The sequence below is a fragment of the Bombina bombina genome, chromosome 6 (genome assembly GCF_027579735.1).
Source record: "Bombina bombina isolate aBomBom1 chromosome 6, aBomBom1.pri, whole genome shotgun sequence".
Classification (NCBI taxonomy): Eukaryota; Metazoa; Chordata; class Amphibia; order Anura; family Bombinatoridae; genus Bombina; species Bombina bombina.
Window position 1 is genome coordinate 232,628,457 of NC_069504.1, and position 26,139 is coordinate 232,654,595.

At 36.5% G+C, this 26,139-nt stretch overlaps 1 protein-coding gene across 1 annotated transcript in view; it reads right to left on the minus strand.

Annotated features, from left to right (window-relative positions):
* SYT1 (synaptotagmin 1) overlaps window positions 1-26,139 on the minus strand; it is a 991,400-nt gene that overhangs the window by 107,672 nt on the left and 857,589 nt on the right. Inside the window, exon 10 of the mRNA XM_053716760.1 lies at window positions 10,527-10,644. Within this exon, the coding sequence (XP_053572735.1) occupies window positions 10,527-10,644 (118 nt within the window). The remainder of the gene's footprint in view (window positions 1-10,526; window positions 10,645-26,139) is intronic.

Genomic DNA, 26,139 nt, shown 5'->3' on the forward strand with positions numbered 1-26,139 from the left:
GCGTCTGTAATGTGCTTGAATTAGAGCGCTGTTCTAATACTGATCTCAGACATGCGTTCACATTTTGTGCATGCGCTCTTCAGCGATTTTGGGTCTTAGTAATTTATTCCCCAATTTTGGATCGCAAGGTATGTAGCGATCGTACAGGGGCTGGCTCGATCGCTACTGTACTGTCTTCAACGATAGTATTCAATGAATGTATTCATTCATTGAATACTATGTTACTATACAATTACGTTGGCGTGTAAAGCATGCGCAGATGTGCCGATAGCCGGGAGCACGCATTTCCTCTACGTAAACAGCGGGTGGGACCGCTGTATATGTAACATGGAACAAAATCAGGAAGTTGCGGATGGGAGGAGCTGGTCCATAAAACGGACCAAATTGGTAATAAAAGTATAATATTTATTTTACATTTAAAAAAAAAAAAAGTGACGGTTTGAATTATACACCAAAAAGCAAATAAGATAAATGTTCAAAGTAGAGAAAATTTACATTCACTTTAAGGCAGTGCTGGAAAATAATGGTGGCACACAATATATTGACAATTTGGACATTTCCACTTAGGGGTGTACTCACCTTTGTTGCCAACGGTTTAAACATTAATGGCTGGGTGTTGAGTTATTTTAAAGGGACAGCAAATTTACACTGTTATACAGGCTGTACACTCACTACTTTACATTACAGCAAAGTGTCATTTCTTCAGTGTTGTGACATAAAAAGATAATAAAATATTTATAAAAATGTGAGGGGTGTACTCACTTTTGTGAGATACTGTATATATATATATATTCTAACACCCAACACCTGCCAAATTTAGCCCCCAAAAACTGCTTGGTGCAGTTATTTTATTAAAAAATAGAGATCTGATCTATGGTTAATTTTATAAGTGCTAATTGCTACCGCTCCACTTGTGATCTGGCCCTTAGTAGGAAAATCATTAGCCAAGTTAGATGCTCAACTCACTTTAAACAAATCTGATAACTTTTGTCAAATAATAAATTGCTATTTCATTATCCAGCACTTTCTAACCAAATGGCAGTAATAAAGTTTAATATCTAAGCCAATATACAACTGCCAGGTGTAAGCATTGCTGTAATATAACATAATTGGAAATAATTAATTTCTCCCAAACTGTAGTAAAACTAATTTACCTGAATTAATCACTACAATTTGAGCATAGATAATACAATTCTAGTTAATTATTGAAATGTTGTACTCTCATTTAAAGTTTGTTATTAAATCTTAATAACTATAATGTACAAAAAACATATTATTAACGCTTCACCTATATCCCATCTGTAATTTCTTTACTAGTAGAGATGAGGATGTTCCTGTGCAATTAGGAAGGCTTGAGTCCAGGATTGAGTACTCAACAAGCCAGTAGAGGCCTGATTTTGTTTTAGAGCTTGTTTTATATAAGTAAACAAAATTGTATGCACAACAAACTGTATCATGCCAATGATACTTAACATCAGTTTATAGAAATATGATTTTTTTAATGTATAAAGGAACAGAACATCTGCATTAATTCTGGAAGACTGAAACACTCTGGTAAGATCTATATAGTGTTATCTTCCTGACAGGGCCCAATAATACCCCACACTGCCCAGGCTCACCAAGCTCCTCATCATTCCACCCCACACTCTTTAACCACTGACAACCATGAATCTTCCTGTTGACCCCCAGCCTCACCCACAGGGTTCTATTTATGAAGCAGCTATTGTGTTTAATTATATATGCTTATCTAAAGGATTTAAATGTAATCCTAAATATGTTATTCTTTCTTGCAATCCAAAAGAACACACCTCAGATTACAGTAGACGGCTATAATAATGTTTTAACAGTACAATATCTGATATTTAATTGATTTCATATCATTTTGAGCAATTATATAATTAAAGAGACAGTGTACTGTAATTTTTCTCTCTCTAAAGGGACAGTCTACACCTTAGTCATCTTAAAGTCTTACCTTAAATTAAGCCTCCTGCACCCCATGCTATATCATGCAGCAGAAACAGTTACACAAACAAAATGTATGCTTACCTGATAAATTTCTAACTTTCCGGATATGTAGAGACCACAACATCATCAATTACTAGTGGGAATATCACTCCTGGCCAGCAGGAGGAGGCAAAGAGCACCACAGCCAAAGCTGTTAAGTTTCACTTACCTACCCACAATCCACAGTCATTCGACCAAAGGGAAATGGAAAAAAGGAATAACACAAAGGTGCAAAGGTGCCTGAGGTTTAGTAAAAAAAAAAAACTGTCATAAATTTAAGGGCGGGGTCGTGGACTCTCCATATCCGGAAAGAAATGTATCAGGTAAGCATACATTTTGTTTTCTTTCCTAAGATATGGAGAGTCCACAATGTCATCAATTACTAGTGGGAAACAATACTCAAGCTAGAGGACACAGATGACTGGGGGGGGGCAAGACAGGCAGACCAAAACAGAAGGCACCAGCGCTTGAAGAACCTTTCTCCCAAAAGAAGCCTCAGCTGAGGCAAAAGTATCAAATTTGTAGAATTTGGAAAAAGTATGCAGGGAAGACCAAGTTGCAGCCTTGCAAATCTGTTCCACAGAAGTTTCATTTTTGAAAGCCCAAGAAGACAAAACAGCCCTTGTGGAATAAACTGTTATTCTCTCATAAGGCTGCTGACCAGCAGTCTCATAAGCAAAATGGATCATATTTTTCAACCAGACAGAAAGAGAAGTAGCAGTAGCCTTCTGACCTTTACGCTTTCCAGCAAAACAAACAAATAAGGCCGAAGACTGATGAAAATTCTTAGTCGCCTGTAGGTAGAATTTTAGAGCACGCACAACATCCAGGTTGTGCAACAAAAGTTCCTTATGAGAAGAAGGATTAGGACATAGAGAAGGAGCAACAATTTCCTGATTAATATTTCTATATTAAAATAGATAAAGCAGAAATCTGAACTTTCAGAGAACTGACTGACAATCCCTTCTCCAGATCTTCCTGGAGAAAAGACAAAATCCTAGGAATCCTGACCCTACTCCAAGAGTAGCCCTTGGATTCACACTAATAAAGGTATTTACGCCATACCTTATGGTAAATCTTATGAGTAACAGGCTTGCGAGCCTGTAACATGGTCTCAATAACTGACTCAGAAAACCCACGCTTAGCCAGAACTAAGCGTTTAATCTCCAAGCAGTCAGCTTCAGAGAAGCGAGATTCGGATGATAGAATGGAGCCTGAGTTAGAAGGTCCTTCCTCAGAGGTAGCCTTCAAGGTGGAAGTGAAGACATCTTCACTAGGTCTGCATACCAGATCCTGCGAGGCCACGCAGGAGCTATTAGAATTACAGATGCTCTCTCCTGTTTGATACGAGCAATGACTCATTGAAGTAGAGCAAACGGAGGAAACAGATATGCCAGACTGAAATCCCATGGAACCGCCAGAACATCTATCAGGATGGCCTGAGGATCTCTTGACATTGACCCATACCTTGGAAGTTTGGCGTTGTTCCGAGATGCCATCAGATCCAACTCCAGCATCCCCTATCTGAGGGCTAACCTGGAGAACACCTCCGGATGGAGTGCCCATTCCCCTGGATGAAATGTCTGTCTGCTCAGAAAATCCACTTCCCAGTTGTCCACACCTGGAATGTGGATGGCAGACAGACAGCAATTGTGAACTTACGCCCACTGAACAATCCAAGCCACCTCCTTCATAGCTAAGGAACTCTGAGTTCCTCATGGTGGTTGATGTAAGCCACTGAGGTGTTATTGTCCAACTGGAACCTGATAAACTGGGATAAGGAATCAGAGCATTGTAAATTGCTCTCAACTCTAAGATGTTTATGGGAAAAGCCGACTCCTCCCGAGTCCATAGTTCCTGCACCTTCAACGAGTCCCAGGCTGCTCCCCAACCCAGCAGGCTGGCGTCCGTGGTCACAATCACCCAGGAAGGTCTCTGGAAGCATGTGCCCCGAGACAGATGCTCCTGAGAAAGCCACCACAGAAGAGAGTCTCTTGTCGACTGATCTAGAACTATCCTCTGAGACAGATCCGAATGGTCCCTGTTCCATTGGCTGAGCATGCATAACTGCAGTGCTCTCAAATGGAATTGAGCAAAAAGAATGATGTCAACGGAAGCAACCATCAGACCAATTACTTCCATACACTGAGCAACTGATGGACAAACAGTAGACTGCAGAGAGAGGCAAGAGGACAGAATCTTGGATTTTCTGATTTTTTTTTTTATCTTACTTAAACACCTGATTGATCCCTTAACCACAAAACAATACAGTATAATTATAATATTGCCAAAAAAGAATAGCTACATTTTAGGCAGGCAAAACATTATTATTACTTCAGATGATTAAAATCACACCCAATGTATGTCATAGTCACCTATTATTGGACTGTCTTAAAATTAAAAAAGGCCTAATATCCCGTATATACAATATCCTACAAACTACACTAGAGGAGAATTTAATTAAAGAATATAATAAAAGATGGGATAAAATTTCTCCTCTTTTTAACTCGGACGCCAAGATCGAGAAAAGTTTTGGGATCATGCAGGGTTTAACAGGTTCAGTCCCAATCTAGACTTATAAAATTTGACTATATTACTCCGAGGAGAGCACAAAAATAGAAGTTGCAAACTGAGAATGCATGCAAGAAATGTAGAGAGGCAGACCCTAACATCTTACATTTATTAGCTACATGCCCAAAACTCCGACAAGTTTGGGGTAAAGTTGATTTAGAAAATATACTATTTGTAAATAAAGTACCAGAATGGGGGTCTACGTATAAATTTATTCAGTGGGGAATTGTGTTAGTAAGATCCCTGATCTTTAAGAAATGTATAAATAATGAAATCCCCTCGATAAAATCAATTAAAGAACTGCTAGCCAGACAGGCTTTATCAGAGGCACTTGACACTAAATTCTATATATTTAATGGGACAAAGAACTATAAGAAGGTATGGTGGAACTTTATTGAGCATACAGGGACTGATTTTCAGCTAAAGATAAATCAAATCCTACCAATATGGGATTCTGACAGTCAGGAAGGATGAGAGGTACGAGAGCCTTACATTTTAGGAGAGGAAAGGAGACATGGGAGGGGGATGAGAGAGGGGCAACACCTTCATCCCTATTTCCTTCCTTTATTTTTTGTCTTGTTTAGTCCAGCTGTAGTTGGGTTTGTGATCCTGGTGATCTTGGCTATAGGTATACCCAAAAGTCTTGAATATTCTGTGTTGACAACTGTTTTATCAGAATTTGTCATTAGAGGCATAGCCATATGTCCTCTCTATATTTTTAAGCTATGTATAGAATCTTGCATGTAAATATAAGAATGCTAACTCTTTTTTCTGATTTTGTATTTAATATATTTTTCTTAATAAAAAAAATAAATAAAAATATGCATAGTCATGTACAATGCATATTGTTTAAATTATTGTAGATATCTTAAAATGGATTTAATGTTTGCTTAATATTATTTTATTTATTTATAAATATATATTTATTTTTTAAATAATAGCAAGCAACAATGCATATTTTGTCATAGAAAATGCACTAGAATGACCGGAGTTGAGCCACGGCACGCTGTCGTTGGTCGACCGCTGGAGAACCGGCAAAACCTCTTTGGCTAATCCAGTCTCCTGGAACTCTGGGCCGGATCATAATTGAGCCAAGGACCACCGGCCACTGAGGTTTTTCTGGTCCTTTGGTGGTCCAGAGCTTAATTCCGGACCGGTACTGAGTTCCAGGAGCCAAGATAGGCCGAGCAGGTTTTGCCAGTGCCGCCAGCGTTATGAAGTATGAAATCTACAATGTAGGTCAAATGTGCTGCATCCTGAAAAGAGACTTACATATAGGACACTGTTTAATCAGTAATTGGACATAGAAGTGAAAATTAAATGTTCATGACTTAAATATCTTATAATAAAAAAGTTTGAGTTTTCTATTTTCAGCTTTACCTCTTTCTCTTGGTCTCCTTGGTTGGTCTTTCCATGAGACCATATAGACACAAACTGTAGCATAACACTATATATACTATGACTTTTTAACATCCCTTTAAAATAAAAAGAGAATTTCTTGTGGGCTGAAAGCAGTTGCAACCTGATGGGTTACTACAGGGAAATCTATAAGGTTGCATGTTCTGACATCTGCATCTCTGTCTTTCTGTTACTGTTTTTGAGCAAGACTACATAAATTGTTAATTGATTATGGATTTAAGATTAATAAGAGTTTAATATAGACATGCACAGGGTCTATTTTACAGATATGCATTCATAAAAGTCTGTTTCATTAAAATGTACCCCCACGTGGCAACTATAAAGCATAGTGAGGATTAGGTATACATGTCAATCATACTGACATTACTCCTCAACCACAGCAATACCCCTAAAATAATTAACCTCTAAACCGCCAAAATACCCCACAAACATCCCCCTTAAGCTGATAAAACACACCATTAATTGTCTTACCTCTAGAATCCCCCTGCAGCCATCCCACAAAAAGACTTCTCCACCTATTAAAGCAATCACTAAACCACAAGAACTCCCCAATACATTATCCTTGAACATCTCTGGTGTTCTAAATGCAGATATTATCTCTTAAGGCTCTCATCTTCCATGAGCCTCACCCCAATCTATTTACCTTTAATTAATTGACCAGCTTTGCTGCCCTACCAGTGTTCCCTCTGCTGTCAAACAGCTGTCAAACAGTTAAAGGGACACTGAACCCAAATTTTTTCTTTAGTGATTCAGATAGAGCATGCAATTTTAAGCAACTTTCTAATTTACTCCTATTATCAATTTTTCTTTGTTCTCTAGCTTTCTTTATTTAAAAAACAAGGCATCTAAGCTATTTTTTTGGTTCAGAACCATGGAAAGCACTTGCTTATTGGTGGGTGAATTTATCCACCAATCAGCAAGAACAACACAGTGTGTTCACCAAAAATGGGCCGGCATCTAAACTTACATTCTTGCATTTCAAATAAAGATACCAAGAGAATGAAGAAAGATTGATAATAGGAGTAAGTTAGAAAGTTGACTAAAATTGCATGCTCTATCTGAATCACTAAAGAAAAAATTTGGGTTCAGTGTCCCTTTAATAAGGGAACCATACATTGCAGTCTACATTATGTAGTGTTTTCTAACTGCAGGATTTGGTTCTCTAATTAACTGATTCACTGCTGACCCGCTCACAAAATGTGGTTTTAGAAGGAACACTGACCTTGACCCAACAATGAAATAACCCAAATGTTTATGGGAACAGCAGCTTTCTTTTTCAGAACAAGGGGACTGATGTTTTCCAAAAGTTAAATAAAATTTGAGAAAACTTCCCGCTGAGAGTTTGCCACAAAACTGCACCCAGGTGGTTAACAGTATTTACTTTGCATGGTACTGACAATTCTGAAACATATTTTTTTTATACAATTGTTAGTGTTTTTAAAGAAACTATGGAATAAACTTTTCAGCTATAATGTAATCTACTCCAAAACAGGGTAGCCCTAAATGCAAGTCAAAAAGGTTTGTAAGCAAAGACTGGAATTGAATAAATACATTATGGAAAGAACAATGCAATGTAAGACACATTTATAAATACAAATGCATATAATTATAATCAGACATGCAGACTCACACTCATTTACTATTCATTATTTTATAAGCTTTCTTTTTCTTTTTTCAGGCACATCTTAAAATAGGTTGCAATAATACTTACACGTCACATGCACAAGGATGTGCATACATTAAAATAGAGCAGCATTTAATTTTCTTCTCAAGACTGTCTAAAACAGTTATAAGACAACTGAACGGACTGCAAATTAATTGCATTTTAATGTAATTAGTGCTGAGTACAAGTAGATTGGACTCACACAGCGATATTTTAAAACACCTGGCCTTTTGGGAATTTGCTGGTTGGAAATACATATTAATTTATCTACTTTTTCTCTCCAATTATATATCCTATATTTCATTAACTCGTTAACAGATTTCACAATGGAAAGGACATTTTTTTGTATTTGGGGCAAACGTATAGATTGTATTCTTCTTTGAAATGAATAACATTGTGATTTAGGTGATGCTTGTAATTATCTAAAATACAATTAAATCAAAGGTTTACTTTTGAAGAAAATAATAATAATAACAATAATAAATGGACATTAAACACAACATTTAAGCTCCCCTTAAAGGAATAGTCTAGTCAAAATTAAACTTCAATGATTCAGATAGAGCACACAATTTTAAGGAACTGTCTAAATTACTCCTATTATCAAATTTTATTCGTTCTTTTTGTATCTTTTTTAAAAAAAAGCAAGAATATAAGAATAGGAGCCGGCCCATTTTTGGTTCAGCACATGGGTAGAACTTTCTGATTGGTGTCTAAATGTAGCCACCAATCAGTAAGCACTACCCAGGTGCTGAACCAAAAATGGGATGGCTTCAAAGCTTACATTCAAATAAAGATACCAAGAGAATGAAGAAAATTGATAATAGAAGTAAATTAGAAAGTTGCTTAAAATTGCATGTTCTATCTGAATCATGAAAGTTTAATTTTGACTAGACTATTCCTTTAATATGGTTAATTATGGGACATACATATAACAACATTGCAAAATGTATATTCATTATTTATTTTGCTGCTTTTTTTTGTAAATTAGCACAAACCACAGCCATGAAGATCAGGAACAATAGATTCATTGAGGCTTTCCAATGGATATGTCTCTTAACTGTTCTTTATTTGCAAAACCTTGTTAAATGCTTTTAAAAGTAGTGCAGCACGTTCCTTTAAGATTTAATATAAAATACTTTAACGGGGTCATGATCTCAAGCTGAAGGGTAGTATTATCAGGAGTAATTTGAGGAAGCACTACTTTACAGAAAGAGTAATTGATTCATGGAATAAACTTCCACAAGAGGTGATAATGACAAACACTGTGGGGGACTTTAAGAATGCCTGGGACAAGCATAAGGCTATCCTACGAAATAGATGAGTTTATACTTTTAGGAAATATCGGGCAGACTTCCTGGGGCATTCAAATTTATGTTTCTATGTTTAGGAGGTATACATTTATGAATGTAATGTCTTTTTAATTAAGATCTTTATAATGCTATGAATACAAAAATAATATATATATATTTTGTTTGTGTTTACAAAGTCTTTCTACTGTGTTGAAAATAGCAGAAAGCACAACTGTATGATTTTAAAGGTTCTGCAGCAGAACTATTATCACATTTTTAAAAGGATGTTCTAGTGATATTTGAAATGCACCCAAGCACAAGTATTTTGACGGTATTATTCAGCTCACAAAATGCTTCTGTTAAACGTAGAGTGATAACTATATATGTGACTTGCTGCCAGTAAAGTATAGGCTGCTTGAACACAAATTAGTTTGCTCTACATGCTAGGAGTGATGTCATTGAGTGGCTATGGAATATTCATTTAACCCAATTTGAAAGTGCTTTACCATATATTGAAAGCTTTGATAAAACTGAGACAAAGCCTGAAAGCATTTTTGATCAAAAAGAAAACCCTTGGAAAAAGAGTGATTTCATAAAATAGATTTTACACACAATCATTCTGATGAATTGGAAAGAAGAGTCTATGATTCTATATATATATAAACTTCTCAAGTAAAGAAGAGGCACTCACAGGTCTTAATAAGCATAAAGGTTTTATTGGTTCATAGGTTAGGTCAACGTTTTGGTCCTCGCAGGGAACTTTGTAAAGACCGTGCTCGGCTTAAATAAGTGTCAGGCGTTCAGCGGTGAATGAATTTGTAAATTCCTTTTACATGCACGGTTGCGAGGACCGAAACGTTGACCTAACCTATGAACCAATAAAACCTTTATGCTTATTAAGACCTGTGAGTGCCTCTTCTTTACTTGAGAAGTTTCTACCTATCTACCATAGAGTGCACCCAGGCATTATAAACTAACAGTGAGTGCTTGGATCCTTCAACTAGTATATATATATATATATATATATATATATATATATATATATATATATATATATATATATATATATACTGTAAGTAGAAAATGGACTACAGAAATGATAGATAGGAATCAGAAAAAAGGAAATAAAAATCTTGAGATAAACTTGAGATCTAATATATGTAAGTTCAAAACAGGCTAATGAATTGCACATTTTGAAACAACTCTATACTACAGAGTTACAATTACTTTATGTAACCTTACATTACACTTGAGTTTCACAGCCATTTGCAGTTTAATGCAAAAGGTTAATACAAAGAACAATAAAAATAAATCTCAAACAATGGTCATGCATCCATATTCACGTCTTATTTTTGCATGATTTATGTGTATTTAAAATGTCACAATGCAAATGTTTCTACCAGTCTGACTCATTTAATATTAATATAAATAATACTTTTTCATATCATGTACACTACTAAAATTGTACGATTTAGCAAAAATTGAGACATAGTTATGTTTTAAAAAGAAATACATTGATAAACGTTTTCTAGCTTTAGTGTAGACTTTAATTTGAGATGTATATCTAATAGGGCACTTACCTGACAAACCACCAACATCCATCTTTTTTAAATTCTTTGCTTCAAGAATAACAACAGTCAGCTTGCCAGCTGTTGGCACATATCGAAGAGAGAAGCAGATGTCGCCCAGTTTCTCTTGCTGTAAAGGAAAATTGAGAATAAAATAATTGAAGGACATCAGGAATTATAATTTTAACTATGTCCCCATTTTAAGCAGAAAAAGAGGTTTAAATAATTTTCTTATGTCATCCACTATCTATTATCATTTTCATCTATATATTTGGAATATATTTAGGTATAAGTCCGTGGTTATTTGGGTTTTGAACCTTATGGAACATCAGTGTGGGAGGCACATCAATATTTCTCTAAAGAGAACATTGTTCTTGTTGCCAACTTATAAACAAATGCAACCAATTCAACATATTCAGATTTCGCAGTAGAAAAGCATTAACTATGAAAAAGTTTATCAGTTATGCACTTAAAATAGTAGAAGGAATCAATGTTTTCATTAAAAAAAAAACTAGATGGGATTTTAAGATTTTGATATTTGTCCAACCAAAGACTCAAGTGACAGAATCATAGTTTAAGGAGGAATGGCTTACTATTAAAGCAACATAATCTGCCAAGTGTCTAGTGTCTACAGCAGTAACGGCAAACCTTGGCACTCCAGATGTTTCAGAACTACATTTCCCATGATCCTCGACTGGACTTCAGAGTGCCTAAGCATCATGGGTAATGTAGTTCTTAAACACCTGGAGTGCCAAGGTTCGGCATCACTGGTCTACAGCATAACTTGTAAGTTTAGTAAAATTAAAGATCTTTGTTATTGATATAGGTAGATTTCTTGCTAATTATAAATGCTAGCATTTCAACCAAGATACAAGAAGAAAAATAACATTTTATTTTTTATGGACAATATTTTGAAAACTGTTAAAGAAATCTAATGTAATGTGAATATGCTTAGCTATTGGAACTAAATATTATCATGTGTTATGAATGGAGCCTTCATGAAATGATTCATTGCTGCTTAAGTTATTTGTTTTCTTTTTTAGTATATCAAATATGTTTTACACAAGCACAATATATTCAGTACTTGATCAATGTGTAACCTAAAAATTGTTACACAAGTAAACAGCAATAATTAAATGACTAGTAATATATCCATGTCTTTAAAAGGAAACACAGTCTCTAAAAATGTACATTGCCCTTCAAAGATTCTGAGCAGGTACATGCAAATAGCATTTCTGTATCATAGAAACCCTGATTCTCCTTTAATGTTTCCCCCTACTGTTTTATATTACAAGAAATGCACTAAGTATAAAAGAATGGAATAACCAGCCTATCCCCCTACCCACACCACAAGTCTGAACTCATTTGTGTGGAAATGTCATGTAATAGATCTGGCAATAGTTCTACTAGCCAGAAATGCCTTATATCTATACCTACAGTGTTTTGTAAAGGAAATTGAAGACATAAATCAGATTGGATGAAAAGGTGAAAAGAAAGTGGTTTTAATGCTCTTAAACTCTGTAAAGTCAGTCCGAAGGGAACAAGAAGATGGTTTTTATGGTGCACGAAACTGAAATTCATACCTATTATGTGAATGCTACTCATAAGTATGAAACCATTTTCGTAGCAGTCTATGTATCTTATAATTAAGTTAAAGTACCATATATGTTTTAAAAAATAGAACCAAGTAAGTAATGGCTTGTAAATATTTTAATAATGAATCATTAAGATCTGTCTATCTATCTATCTATCTATCTATCTATCTATCTGTCATCTATCTATCTATCTATCTATCTATCTATCTATCTATCTATCATCTATCTATCGATCTATCATCTATCTATCTATCTATCTATCATCTATCTATCTATCTATCTATCTATCTATCTATCTAACTAGTGTCTATCTTGCATATATCTTGTACCTATCATCTATCTATCTATCTATCTATCTATCTATCATGTATCTTTCTATCTATCTAATAATCTATCTATCTATCTATCTATCATCTATCTATCTATCTATCTATCTATCTAACTAGTGTCTATCTTGCATATATCTTGTACCTATCATCTATCTATCATGTATCTTTCTATCTATCTAATAATCTATCTATCTATCTATCTATCTATCAATCAATCAATCAGGGTAACCTTTAATCATCTATACCAAAGTCCCAGTAACACTTTCATATGTACAATCAGTTTCCCTAAAATGCTGTGAGATAATTTTCAAAGAAAGCAACCATGCATGTAAAAGGAATTTACAACAAATTCATTCTATATAGATCTGAACACACATCTCTAATGAACATTATTGTTCAGTGGGATTGTGGCTATAATACAACTGTTTGGAAGTCTGGCAATGATACATATTAATTAATTAAATTAAATTAATTCATTCATTTTCTTTATGTTGAAGGTAAACAATCAGATATACTTTCATTTTAGCTTTTGTGAGTACACAATTAACAATTTAACTTTTCTGCTTAATATATTTTAAGACTCCGCATTATTTTTGGCCCCAAAAGTCTTCTTACAACATCTTTTAAATGCATCTCACAAAAATGTAACAACTTTTCCAATGGAAGAAGCATAATTATCTCACAAAGGTGGCTTTTGTCTACACTAGTATGAAATTATTTTCTGCTGCAAATAAAAAAAATCAGTAAATTACCTTGATCATCACATAAAGTCTGTAGGGTAGTGATATAAATGTCCAGCTGTTAGGTTCACATACATAATATTAACCTTGTCCTTTAGATCATAAAACTGTCAGGAAACAAGCTGCATTTAGAATATCTGTTATGCATTATTTATGCTCTAAATATAAGAACATCACCATACTGCATTCATTTGAAGTAAATATTAAATAAATTATTATTTTAAAGGGACAGTCTAGTCAAAATTTAACTTTCATGACTCAGATAGGGCATGTCATTTTAAACAACTTTGCAATTCACTTTTTTATAATCAAATTTGCTTTGTTCTCTTGGTATTCTTAGTTGAAAACTAAACCTAGGTAGGCTCATTTGCTATTTTATAAGCACTTAAAGGCAGCCTCTTATCTGAATACATTTGACAGTTTTTCCACAGCTAGAGGGCGTTAGTTTACGTGTGCCATACAGATAATATTGTGCTCCCGCCCGTGGAGTTACCTAGGAGTCAGCACTGATTGGCTAAAATGCAAGTCTGTCAAAATAACTGAAATGAGGGGGCAGTCTGCAGAGCCTTAGATACAAGTTAATCACAATGGTAAAAAGTATATTAATATAACCATGTTGGTTATGCAAAACTGGGGAATCCTATATAATAAAAGGCCAGGTATGTTTGTCAGATGCAGTCATGCACAGTAGAGACTGCACAAGGACAAATATACCTGGCCTTGAGCAGCAGAGGAATGCGCACTGTGGAAGCTGCCTGGTTGGGGCGTGGCCGGGCGTGCTGTGATGGTTTGGCAGGGCATGTTGTGATGGGGGCGTGGTCGGCGGCGTGGACGGAAGGGAGCGGACTGAGAGAAAAACAGAGGGGAGAGCAAAACAGAGGGGAGAAAGGAGGGAGAGAGAGACCAAAAGAGAGGGGGAAGAGACCAAAAGAGAGGAGGGAAAGAGCAAAAGAGAGGGGAGAGAGAGAGAGCAAAAGAGAGGGGGGAAAGAGAGATAGCAAAAGAGAGGGGAGAGTGAGCAAAAGAGGGAAGAGAGAGCAAAAGAGAGGAGGTAGGAGCAAAAGAGAGGAGAGAGAGAGCAAAAGAGAGGAGAGAGAGAGCAAAAGAGGGGGAAGAGAGAGAGCAAAAGAGGGGGGGAGAGAGAGAGAGCAAAAGAGAGGGGGAGAGAGAGAGCAAAAGAGGGGGGAGAGAGAGCAAACAGGGGGAAGAGAGAGAGCAAAAGAGGGGGGAGAGAGAGAGAGAGCAAAAGAGGGATGGAGAGAGAGCAAAAGAGAGAGGGAAAGAGAGAGAGAGAGAGAGAGAGAGCAAAAGAGAGGAGGGAGAGAGGAAAAGAGGGGAGAGAGAGCAAAAGAATGGGGGAGAGAGAGAGTAAAAAAGAGCAGAGAGTGCAAAAGAGAGGGGGAGAGAGAGCAAAAGAGAGGTGGAGAGAAAGAGCAAAAGAGGGGGGAGAGAAAGCAAAAGAGAGGGGGGAGAGAGAGAGCAAAAGAGAGGGAGAGAGAGAGAGCAAAAGAGGGGGGAGAGAGCAGAAGAGGGGCGGAGAGAGAGAGAGCAAAAGAGGGGGGAGAGAGCAAAAGAGGGGGAGAGAGAGAGCACAAGAGGGGGAGAGAGAGAGCACAAGAGGGGGAGAGAGAGCGCAAAAGAGGGGGGGAGAGAGAGAGCTCAAAAGAAAGGGGGGAGAGAGAGAGAGAGCACAAAAGAGAGGGGGGAGAGAGAGGGAGCAAGGGTTGGAACCTCGGTATTAAAAAAAATTGGCCCGTGTACACGGGCTTTAGGACTAGTGGGTAATTAAGGGATTCCCTTAAACAGTAAAAATTCTGGTGTAGACTGTCTCTTTAATATTTACTTAAAGTGTAGTATTTTATAATGCAATGTTACAGCATTATACTTATGTAGCCATTGTTTTAAAACCAGTTAATTATTAAACAACATGAAATCCAAAATTTGTCTTTTCTGATTTTGTGATTCAGATAGAGTATGGAACTTTCTAATTTACTGCTATTAACAAATCTGATGAATTCTCTTGGTATCTTTTGTTGAAAAGTAGGAAGGTAAGCTAAAGAGCGTGCCCAGGTCTGGAGCACTATATGGCAGCAGTTTTGTGAAAATGTTATCTATTTGCAAGATGGCAGCACTACTTCCTATTTATCCAGGTATGTTCTTACATAATGTCTTTACAGCTATGTCTAAAGTAATTACCTAATAAGAAGAGTGAGTATGCGGAATTATTGCTGTAAACCCAACTACCACAATTCTAATTGGTTAACACCTTAACCAGTCAGGAATGTGATTTGTTTTTCAATATACAAGAGTACCCCAAAGAAGTACAAGAGTATGGCAAGGATTGTTGGATGCGTAGGGAGTTAGCCTTATTGGTGATATTTATGATGGGACAGGAAAATTTGATCATAGAAGCACATTGGAAACATTTTTAAAAATTGTATGTGCTGTCTGAAACACAAAAGAAAAAAAACTGGATTTCATATACCTTTAAAGTAGCATTATATACAGTATACTTGCATAATAAATAAATGTATACTAAAAAGCCAACGTGATAGCACTGAATTATAAATTAACAGTAGATTTTCTTCTACTGTGTGCTCTTGCACATGCTCAGTGGGAGCTGGTGACTCAGAAAGTGTGCATATAAAAATACATGTACATTTTGATAATAGAAGTAAATTGGAAAGTAAATTTAAAGGGACACTGAACTCAAATTTTTTCTTTTGTGATTCAGATAGAGCATGCAATTTTAAGCAACTTTCTAATTTACTCCTATTATCAATTTTTCTTCGTTCTCTTGCTATCTTTGTTTGAAAAAGAAAGTTCAGAACCTTGGACAGCACTTTATTTTTGATGGATGAATTTATCCACCAATCAGCAAGAACAACCCAGGTTGCTCACAAAATGGGCCGGCATTTAAACTTACATTCTTACTTTTCAAATAAAGATAGCAAGAGAATGAAGAACATTTGCTATTAGGAGTAAATTAGAAAGTTGATTAAAATTGCATGCTCTATCTGAATCACAAAAGAAAAAATGTGGGTTCAGTGTCTCTTTAATTGCTCTATCTGTATGATGAAAGTTTAATTTGGACTTTTATCAAAATTCACTGGCAAGGAGAGAAATATCAAGCTGACCCTCGTATGGAAACCCCTTACTTAAGTATCACAAAAAGAGAGCCTGAATAAATGGCTGTAAAGAACCATAAATAGCTGTTTTAGGCTGGGAAACATTGTTTTTGTTAATGTTATATGTTTTATAATATATACTGTATTTTTTTCTGCATGTTTTTAAACTTTTATTAAAACATTTGTTTGCTGATAACCGGAGTGAGATTAATGGGAAACACAGAGGTTACAGTTCATACAAAGGGGTAGATTTAACAAGCAGCAGATGCTGCTGTCTATGACCAAAGTTTCAGGCTTGCCTGAAACGTAAGTTAAGAAGAAGCGGTCGTAAGACGATCGGGATGATTGACACCCCCTGCTAGTGGCCGATTGTCCGCAAGTTTGCAGGGGGCGGCATTGCACAAGTATTTCACAAGAAATTTCACAAGAAATGCTTGTGCAATGATAAATGACATCAGTGAATCATGTCTGCTCGACCTTTAATAAATCTTTTTTTGGGTCACTTTCAAGTTGTTTGAGACATCTTATGATACACTGTGTTGTGCCCCCAATCTTGTTTTGCGGAATAGATATCTGTGCATCTTAAAGCTCTAGTCCTGAGCAGGTTCTTGGGAGAGTGGCCTGCAAAGCCTTTTGAGAAGCGTCATCAAGAACTATGGAATAAATCACAAAAAGAGGAGACTTACAAACAGTTTGTTGTCACTGATATTATCAGGAGATTTGTTTACATTGGTGTTTGTATTCAGTTCGGTATTGGGTTATGTTTTTGGCACAAACTCTAGTTTTGAGGAAGAGCGCCTTAGGCACTGTCTGTATACAGTCTAATCATTCTTTGTATTTAAAGGGACAGTCTACACCTTAGTTATCTGAAAGTCTTACCTTAGATAAAGCTGCACCCTCTCTATATCATGAATCAGGAACAGTAGAAAAGTTATTTTAAAATGAATATTGTTTCTGGCCAGTTTAAAATGGCTGATAAACTCAGCCCTCTGATGATATCAAAATCTGGGCTCCATCTATGCACTCTGCTGAATAGCATTGACAGTCTGTTGAATCCAACTAGTGAGCCTTTTGTGATTTGATTCCATATGCAGCCCAGATCATGATGTCATCAGTGGGCTGAGCTTGGCAGCCATTTTAATGTGGCCAGAAACAATATTCATTTTAAAATAACTTTTTACCATTCCTGCTGCATGATATAGAAAAGGTGCAGGAGGCTATTGCAGCTTAATCTAAGGTAAGACTTTAAGATGACTAAGGTGTAGACTGTCCCTTTAAGCAGATTTGCCTTCAGATAATGCCATGAGTGACCTCATAGCACTGACCAATTATTTTAGAGAATTTTTCCTGTGATGAGAGTGTAAGAGAATCTGGTCTTGCCTTTTAAAAGGTTTATAATCTAGAATATAAACACCTAGATTACGAGTTTTGCGTTAACCGGGGTGCGGTGCTAACAAGCAGTTTTCCCTCACCGTTCACTTGCAGACAGCGCTGGTATTACGGGTTTTTACAAACCCGACGTTAAATGCAAAAAAGTGAGCGAAAAGCAAAATTTTGCTCCACATCTCACCACAATACGAGCGCTGCTTACGGTAGCGATGAGCAGGTAAATTGTGCTTGTGCACGATTTCCCCATAGAAATCAATGAGGGAGAGCCGGCTGAAAAAAAACCTAACACCTGCAAAAAAGCAGCGTTCAGCTTCTAACGCAGTCCCATTGATTCCTATGGGGAAATAAAATTTATGTCTACACCTAACACCCTAACATGAACCCCGAGTCTAAACACCCCTAATCTTACACTTATTAACCCCTAATCTGCCGCCCCCGACATCGCCGACACCTGCATTATATTATTAACCCCTAATCTGCTGCTCCGGACACCGCTGCCACCTACATTATACTTATGAACCCCTAATCTGATGCCCCCAACATGGCCGAACCCTACATTATATTTATTAACCCCTAATCTGCTGCCCCAAATGTCGCCGCAACCTAACTACATTTATTAACCCCTAATCTGCCGCCCCCAACGTCTCCGCCACTATATTAAATGTATTAACCCCTAAACCTAAGTCTAACCCTAAACCTAACCCCCCCTAACTGAAATATAATTTTAATAAATCTAAATAAAATTACTATCATTAACTAAATTATTCCTATTTAAAACTAAATACTTACCTGTAAAATAAACCCTAAAATAGCTACAATATAACTAATAGTTACATTGTATCTAGCTTAGGGTTTATTTTTATTTTACAGGCAACTTTGTATTTATTTTAACTAGGTACAATAGTTATTAAATAGTTATTAACTATTTTATAACTACCTAGTTAAAATAAAGACAAATTGTCCTGTAAAATAAAACCTAACCTATGTTACAATTACACCTAACACTACACTATAATTAAATTAATTACCTAAACTAAATACAATTAATTACAATTTAAATAAATTATCTAAAGTACGCAAAAAAACAAATACTAAATTACAGAAAATAATAAAATAATTACAAGAATTTTAAACTAATTACACCTACTCTAATCCCCTAACAAAATAAAAAGCCCCCCAAAATATAAAAAGCCCTACCCTACACTAAATTACAAATAGCCCTTAAAAGGACCTTTTGCGGGGCATTTCCCCAAAGTAATCAGCTCTTTTACCTGTAAAAAAAAAAGTACAAATACCCCCCATTAAAACCCACCACCCACACAACCAACCCTACTTTAAAACCCACCCAATCCACCCTTAAAAAAACCTAACACTAACCCCTTGAAGATCACCCTACCTTGAGAAGTCTTCACCCAACCGGCTGAAGACCTCCACAAAGTCGGCAGAAGTGGTCCTCCAGACGGACAGAAGTGGCCCTTCAGACGGGCAGAAGTGGTCCTCCAGACGGGCAGAAGTCTTCATTCAGGTGGCATCTTCTATCTTCATCCATCCACGCGGAGCAGCTCTATCTTCAAGACATCCGACACGGAGCATCCTCTTCTAACGACATCCGACGACTGAATGAAGGTTCCTTTAAATGACTGATTCTTTAATTGGCTGATCCAATCAGCCAATAGAATGCCAGCTCAATCCTATTGGCTGATTGCATCAGCCAATAGGATTTTTTCTACCTTAATTCCGATTGGCTGAAAGAATTCTATCAGCCAATCGGAATTGAAGGGATGTCATCTTGGATGTCATTTAAAGGAACCTTCATTCAGCCGTTGTATGTCGTTAGAAGAGGATGCTCCACGTCGGATGTCTTGAAGATGGAGCCGCTCCACGCCAGATGGATGAAGATAGAAGATGCCGCCTGGATGAAGAATTCTGCCCATTGGAGGACCACTTCTGCCCGTCTAGAGGACCACTTCTGCCCATCTGGAGGGCCACTTCTGCCGGCTTTGTGGAGGACTTCAGCCAGGTTGGGTGAAGACTTCTCAAGGTAGGGTGATCTTCAAGGGGTTAGGTTTTTTAAGGGGGGATTGGGTGGGTTTTAGAGTAGGGTTGGTTGTGTGGGTGGTGGGTTTTAATGTTGCGGGGTATTTGTACTTTTTTTTTACAGGTAAAAGAGCTGATTACTTTGTGGCAATACCCAGCAAAAGGCCCTTTTAAGGGCTATTTGTAATTTAGTGTAGGGTAGGGCTTTTTTTATTTTGGGGGGCGTTTTTATTTTGTTAGGGGGATTAGAGTAAGTGTAATTAGTTTAAAATTCTTGTAATTATTTTATTATTTTCTGTAATTTAGTGGGTTTTTTTCGTACTTTAGATAATTTATTTAAATTGTAATTAATTGTACTTAGTTTAGGTAATTAATTTAATTATAGTGTAGTGTTAGGTGTTATTGTAACATAGGTTAGGTTTTATTTTACAGGTACATTTGTCTTTATTTTAACTAGGTAGTTAATAAATAGTTAATAACTATTTAATAACTATTGTACCTAGTTAAAATAAATACAAAGTTGCCTGTAAAATAAAAATAAAACCTAAGCTAGCTACAATGTAACTATTAGTTATATTGTAGCTATCTTAGGGTTTATTTTACAGGTAAGTATTTAGTTTTTAATAGGAATAATTTAGTTAATGATAGTAATTTTATTTTGATTTATTAAAATTATATTTCAGTTAGGGGGGTTAGGTTTAGAGTTAGACTTAGGTTTAGGGGTTAATACATTTAATATAGTGGCGGCGACGTGGGGGCGGAAGATTAGGGGTTAATAAATGTAGGTAGGTGTCGGCGATGTTAGGGCAGGCAGATTATGGGTTAATAATTTTAACTACTGTTTGCGATGCGGAAGTGTAGTGGTTTAGGGGTTAATATGTTTATTATAGTGGCGGCGATGTTCGGTTCGGCAGATTAGGGATTAAAATATTTATTTTAGTGTTTGCAATGTGGGAGGGCCTTGGTTTAGGGGTTAATAGGTAGTTTATGGGTGTTAGTGTACTTTTTAGTACTTTAGTTAAGAGTTTTATGCTACGGCGTTGTAGTGTAAAACTCTTAACTACTGACTTTTAAATGCGGTATCAGTCTTGACAGGAGAGGGTCTACCGCTCACTTTTGGTTAGACTCGTAATACCGGCGCTATGCAAGTCCCATTGAAAATATAGGATACGCAATTTACGTAAGTGGATTTGTGGTATTTCCGAGTCTGGCCAAAAAAGTGAGCAGTGAGCCTGTCATTTCAAGACTCGTAATACCAGCGGGCGTTAAAAAGCAGCGTTGGGACCCAACGCTGCTTTTTAACCCTAACACACAACTCGTAATCTAGCCGAAAGATTTTACTGATATTGTGAGGTTCAAAACCTTTTTAACCCAATTATGAAGTGTGAATGTTTCATGCTCATTTATGTCTAAACTGAATATGCTTAAATTTATAATGAAAAATTATTATTAATTTACTTGATTGGTAATTGTATGGAAAATCTTTTTCAACATACGATAAATAAAATATTTTAAGAATGTATGAAATATAAAGAAAGCATTCACAGGGACTAAAACTTGCTGACACTTTTATGTTGGGTGATTGGATGTACTATAATGGAATTCTGGTTCTTATTTGAGATAAATTTGTGATCCATGCTGAGAAGGAATTGCACTTTGAGCACATCATCTCTAAGATCATGAGGTGCAAAATGATGTACTGTAGCGCTTAAGAGCAATGTTTGAAGTTATGTCTTTAATCTCATGAATGACATTCCCAATTATGCTGAGTACATACAAACAACTTTTCTGCATGGCTGGCGTTTGGTGCATATATTGAGTGTAAATTCATATTTTGTCCTGTCTGTGCTAGATAAGGAGTTGTATAGCATTAATGCAATGTCAGTCTGCTTTGGAATTTAATTTGGTGCAGTTTTTGCTTAAAATGATAAGATGCATTAACCAAATCTTTTTCTTGCTCTAGTGAGAACATTAAAAAATATCTTCTTGATTTTTGTACATCGAAATGAAAATTTAGGCAATGAATGCTGAATTGTAATACATTACTAAATATAATCATAATACAAGTATTATTACTAAAATAAAATAATATACATAGTTCCTTGATCATCAAAATAAAATTTTCTAGAAGCAATAACAAGGGCATTTAAATTATTCAAAGAAAATAGTACAGACTCAAAATTCCATATTTATAAGGAATGTAACAAAGAATGCAAAAAAGCAATCAAATTAGCCAAAATTGAAAATGAAAAATTAATTGCAAAGGATTCTAAATCTAACCCTAAAAGGTTCTTTAAGTACATAAATAGCAAAAAATCTAAGAAAGACAATATAGGTACATTAAAATGCGGGGAGGGTAGCATGATTAACAGTGACAGGGAGAAGGCTGAGATACTAAACCAGTTTTTTTCTTCAGTATACACAAGAGAGGAACCATTGGATGATATTTTGGAACAAAATAGAACATGCCAGCCCATACCATTAATTGGGTTATGTATAGAGGATATCATGAACAAATTGGATAATATTAAGGTAAATAAAACTCCAGGCCCAGATGGAATACATCCAAGGGTGTTAAGGGAATTTAGCACTGTTATAGACAAACCTCTACTCTTAATTTTTCAAGACTCATTATCCTCAGGCATGGTACCCAAGGATTGGCGTAAAGCTGATGTGGGGCCACTCTTCAAAAAGGGAAGTAGGGATGATCCAGGAAGCTATAGACCAGTTAGTCTGACATCAATAGTGGGGAAGATATTTGAAGGGATTTTAAGGGATTATATTGATGAGCATATTCGTGTAAACAAGATTATGAGTTCTAATCAGCATGGTTTTATGAGAAATAGATCATGTCAAACTAATCTAATTAGATTCTATGAGGAAGTAAGTAAAAATATAGATAAAGGGGAATCAGTTGATGTGATATACTTGGATTTTGCAAAGGCGTTTGATACAGTGCCACATGAGAGATTAATGCACACAATTAAGGGACTGGGAATAGCTGAAAATGTTAGTTTGTGGATAAATAACTGGATAAAAGATAGGGAGCAACGAGTAGTAGTAAATGGATCATACTCAGATTGGACAAAGGGAATCAGTGGAGTACCCCAGGGATCAGTGCTGGGCCCTATTCTTTTTAATATTTTTATAAATGACTTGGAGCTAGGATTAAATAGCGACATCTCTATTTTTGCAGATGATACTAAGTTAAGTAAGGTCATTAGGTCAGAGCAGAAGTACAAAGGGACCTGCAAAAATTAGAAGTATGGGCAGGTAAATGGAAACTGAGATTTAATACGGGAAAATGCAAGGTTCTACATTTTGGAAGTAAAAATAAGCAGTGCTACGTATTATTTAAATGGGACAAGACTTAGCCAAACACAGGAGGAAAGGGATTTGGGGGTAGTAATAGATAACAAGCTAAAGATGGGTGCACAATGCAGGGCAGCAGCTTCAAAGGCTAATAAGTAACATAGTAGATGAATACGGCGAGCAATACGCTTGCCGTATTCAGCATTGCACCAGCAGCTCACAAGAGCTGCTGGTGCAACGCCACCCCCAGCAGACTCGCGGCCAATAGGCCGCCAGCAGGGGGTGTCAATAAACCTGATCGTACTCGATCGGGTTGATTTCCGGCGATGTCTGTCCGCCTGCTCAGAGCAGGTGGACAGGTTATGGAGCAGTGGTCTTTGTGACCGCTGCTTCACAACTGCTGTTTCTGGCGAGCCTGCAGGCTCGCCAGAAACACGGGGCATCAAGCTCCATTCAGAGCTTGATAAATATACCCCTAAGTGCTATTGCATTGTCTTGTTATCTTGCATTTGTTGATTATGCAAATCTACTGTGTTGACTGGTCTTTTAAGAAGTACAAAACTATGGCAAGGATTGTTGAATGTGTAGGGAGTTAGCTTTATTGGTGATATATATAATGAAAAAGGCATTTTGTAGAAGTAAGATTACCAGTGCAGGGTTGATGTGATCTTTATGGCGAGAGTTAGTGTATTGGGGTCCATAGGCATCTGCAGAAACTTTTTTGGGAGGATGAAATGCCTCAAACATAATGATATCAGTGGCAGCATGTACAGCAGGAGGGAACTGCTTTTTGTTGCTCACCATTTCAAAATGATGGTTCCTTGGCATCAGATGAGTTACTCAGGTGGGCACTTAAAGGGACAGTTTACCCAAAAATATTCTCCCCTTTAACTTGTTCCCAGTGATCCATTTTACCTGCTGGAGTGTATTAAATTGTTTACAAGTAGCTCTTTACCCTTATTTCAGCATTTGAAATAGCTGATTTAGCCTGTGGAATCCCAACCTACACTGAAAGTTTCTATACTGGGGTATAGGCTATTCACAAGCCAAAGTAAACACAGCCAGCAGAAGAAATTATACTCCCAGTGGGGTTCAGGATAGTTAAGTAATACAATGTTATTTTCCCAGTGTTCTCTCTAAGGGGACGAATTATCAAGCTCCTTCAGGCTTGCCGGAAACAGCTGTTATGAAGCAGTGGTCTAAAGACCGCTGTTCCATAACTTGTCTGCCTGCTCTGATGCAGCAGACATCCATTCACCCGATCCTATATTATCGGGCTGATTGACACCCCCTGCTAGAGGCCGATTGGCTGCAAATCTGCAGGGAGCAGCATTGCGCAAGCAGTTAACAAAAACTGCTTGTGTAATGATAAATGCTGACAGCGTTTGCTGTCGGCATTTATCGATGTGCGGCAAACATGATACGCTACATTGTATCATGTCCGCTTGCACATTAATACACATTAATAAATAGGCCCCTAAGTATTAAACTTTGGTTTATAAACATAAATAAGATAAGGAAGCAAGTATGTGTACAAAAAGTGATAATGTAATAATATCTGACATTATCTGCAAGCTCAATCCTTTTCAAAAGGCTGTGGTTTAAAAACACAAAACCAGCTAATTCATATACACAAATAAACAAGAGAATGCAATTTCTCATGCATTTTATACTCTGCAGCTGGTATAACAATTCATTGAAAATACAATTACTGTGTACTGTCCCTTTCAATCTTAAAAGCAAAATTCCAGGGTGCCCCCCTCCTGGACACCTAAGGTGGCATCAATTAAATCTTAGATGTGTATTGCAGCGGGGTCTGTGTCATGCCTATAATTAATTTAGTATATGCTGTGGTAAGGAGTCAAACATAGTATAGCTAGCTATGGTACAAGATTATGATGTGTTGATTGTAATGGGGCTGCATAAAGTAAAGAGTTAATAGTGAGTGGACAGAGTCCCTGTTGGGTTAATTGTGGATGACACCATGTCACTGTTAGGGAGAACTGTGATTTAGGGGGACTGAGCAGTGGAAGAAAAAGAAAAGTAAGGATAGTGAAGTCAGAGCATTTTCTGTTAGGCTCAGAAAGCTACTGTTTAGGAAGCTGGTACAGTGGCAATTAGTATTAATAATGGTGAAGAGGTTTTGTAGATAGGGCTACTCGGATAAGGTACAAGCAGTTAGGCCAGAATTGTACTGATTGCTGGTAAAGTGACCAATTGGTAGTATCCACTATTATTTAGGGACCTATATATAGTGCACTGTCACAAAATAACAGCAGTATGTTGAGAGATTTTCTCAAAGTAGCTCTATTATGGCAGGTTGCATGACATTTATACCTTACATTGTAAGATGCATGGATGTATATGACTGATCTTTCCGCTCCATGAAAGTTTTTTTTAAATGTGCTGCATTTTTAAGAATGTCGAAATTATAAAATAAAAAAGGCATAATCACACCCTAATAAATTGCAAGATGTTCAGCTTTTAATAATAAGCCTGGTCTATGAAATCAAGATTTATTGTATGATGGTCACTGTCCCAGTTTCTAAAATGTGGAATTTTCCATACTTAGAATGCAGATCACACACCTGCAAACACTATTTTGGTTTGTTATTTGATTTCTACTCTGTAGGACCCAGAAATATGCATATAACACAACAGGATATCATATTCACATTTATCTTAAGCAGGTCATAAATGAGATACTAATTGGGTTCATCAGCTAGGTAATCCAAATGTCCTTAATCATGCAAATTAAACTGACGCCCTAGAAATGTCAGTAAAATGGTTCCTCGGAAATAGTCTCAGTTGCTTCTAACCACAGTATTGTACAGCATGATTTGCTTCCAAAGGAACACATTTAAAAGTAGCTTCTTGTTGCGGTAACATTTTTTTTTACTAACAAAACTCATTACTATGTAACTCACTAGTATGGACTTATCTAGGTATTTTAATAATAATAATAATGGGATTTAATTTGTGTTACTGTTAAGTATAAACTAGTGAAATCAATTAATTGTTTTGAATTACTGTTAAGTATAAACTAGTGAAATCAATTAATTGTTTTCTATTACTGTTAAGTATAACCTAGTGAA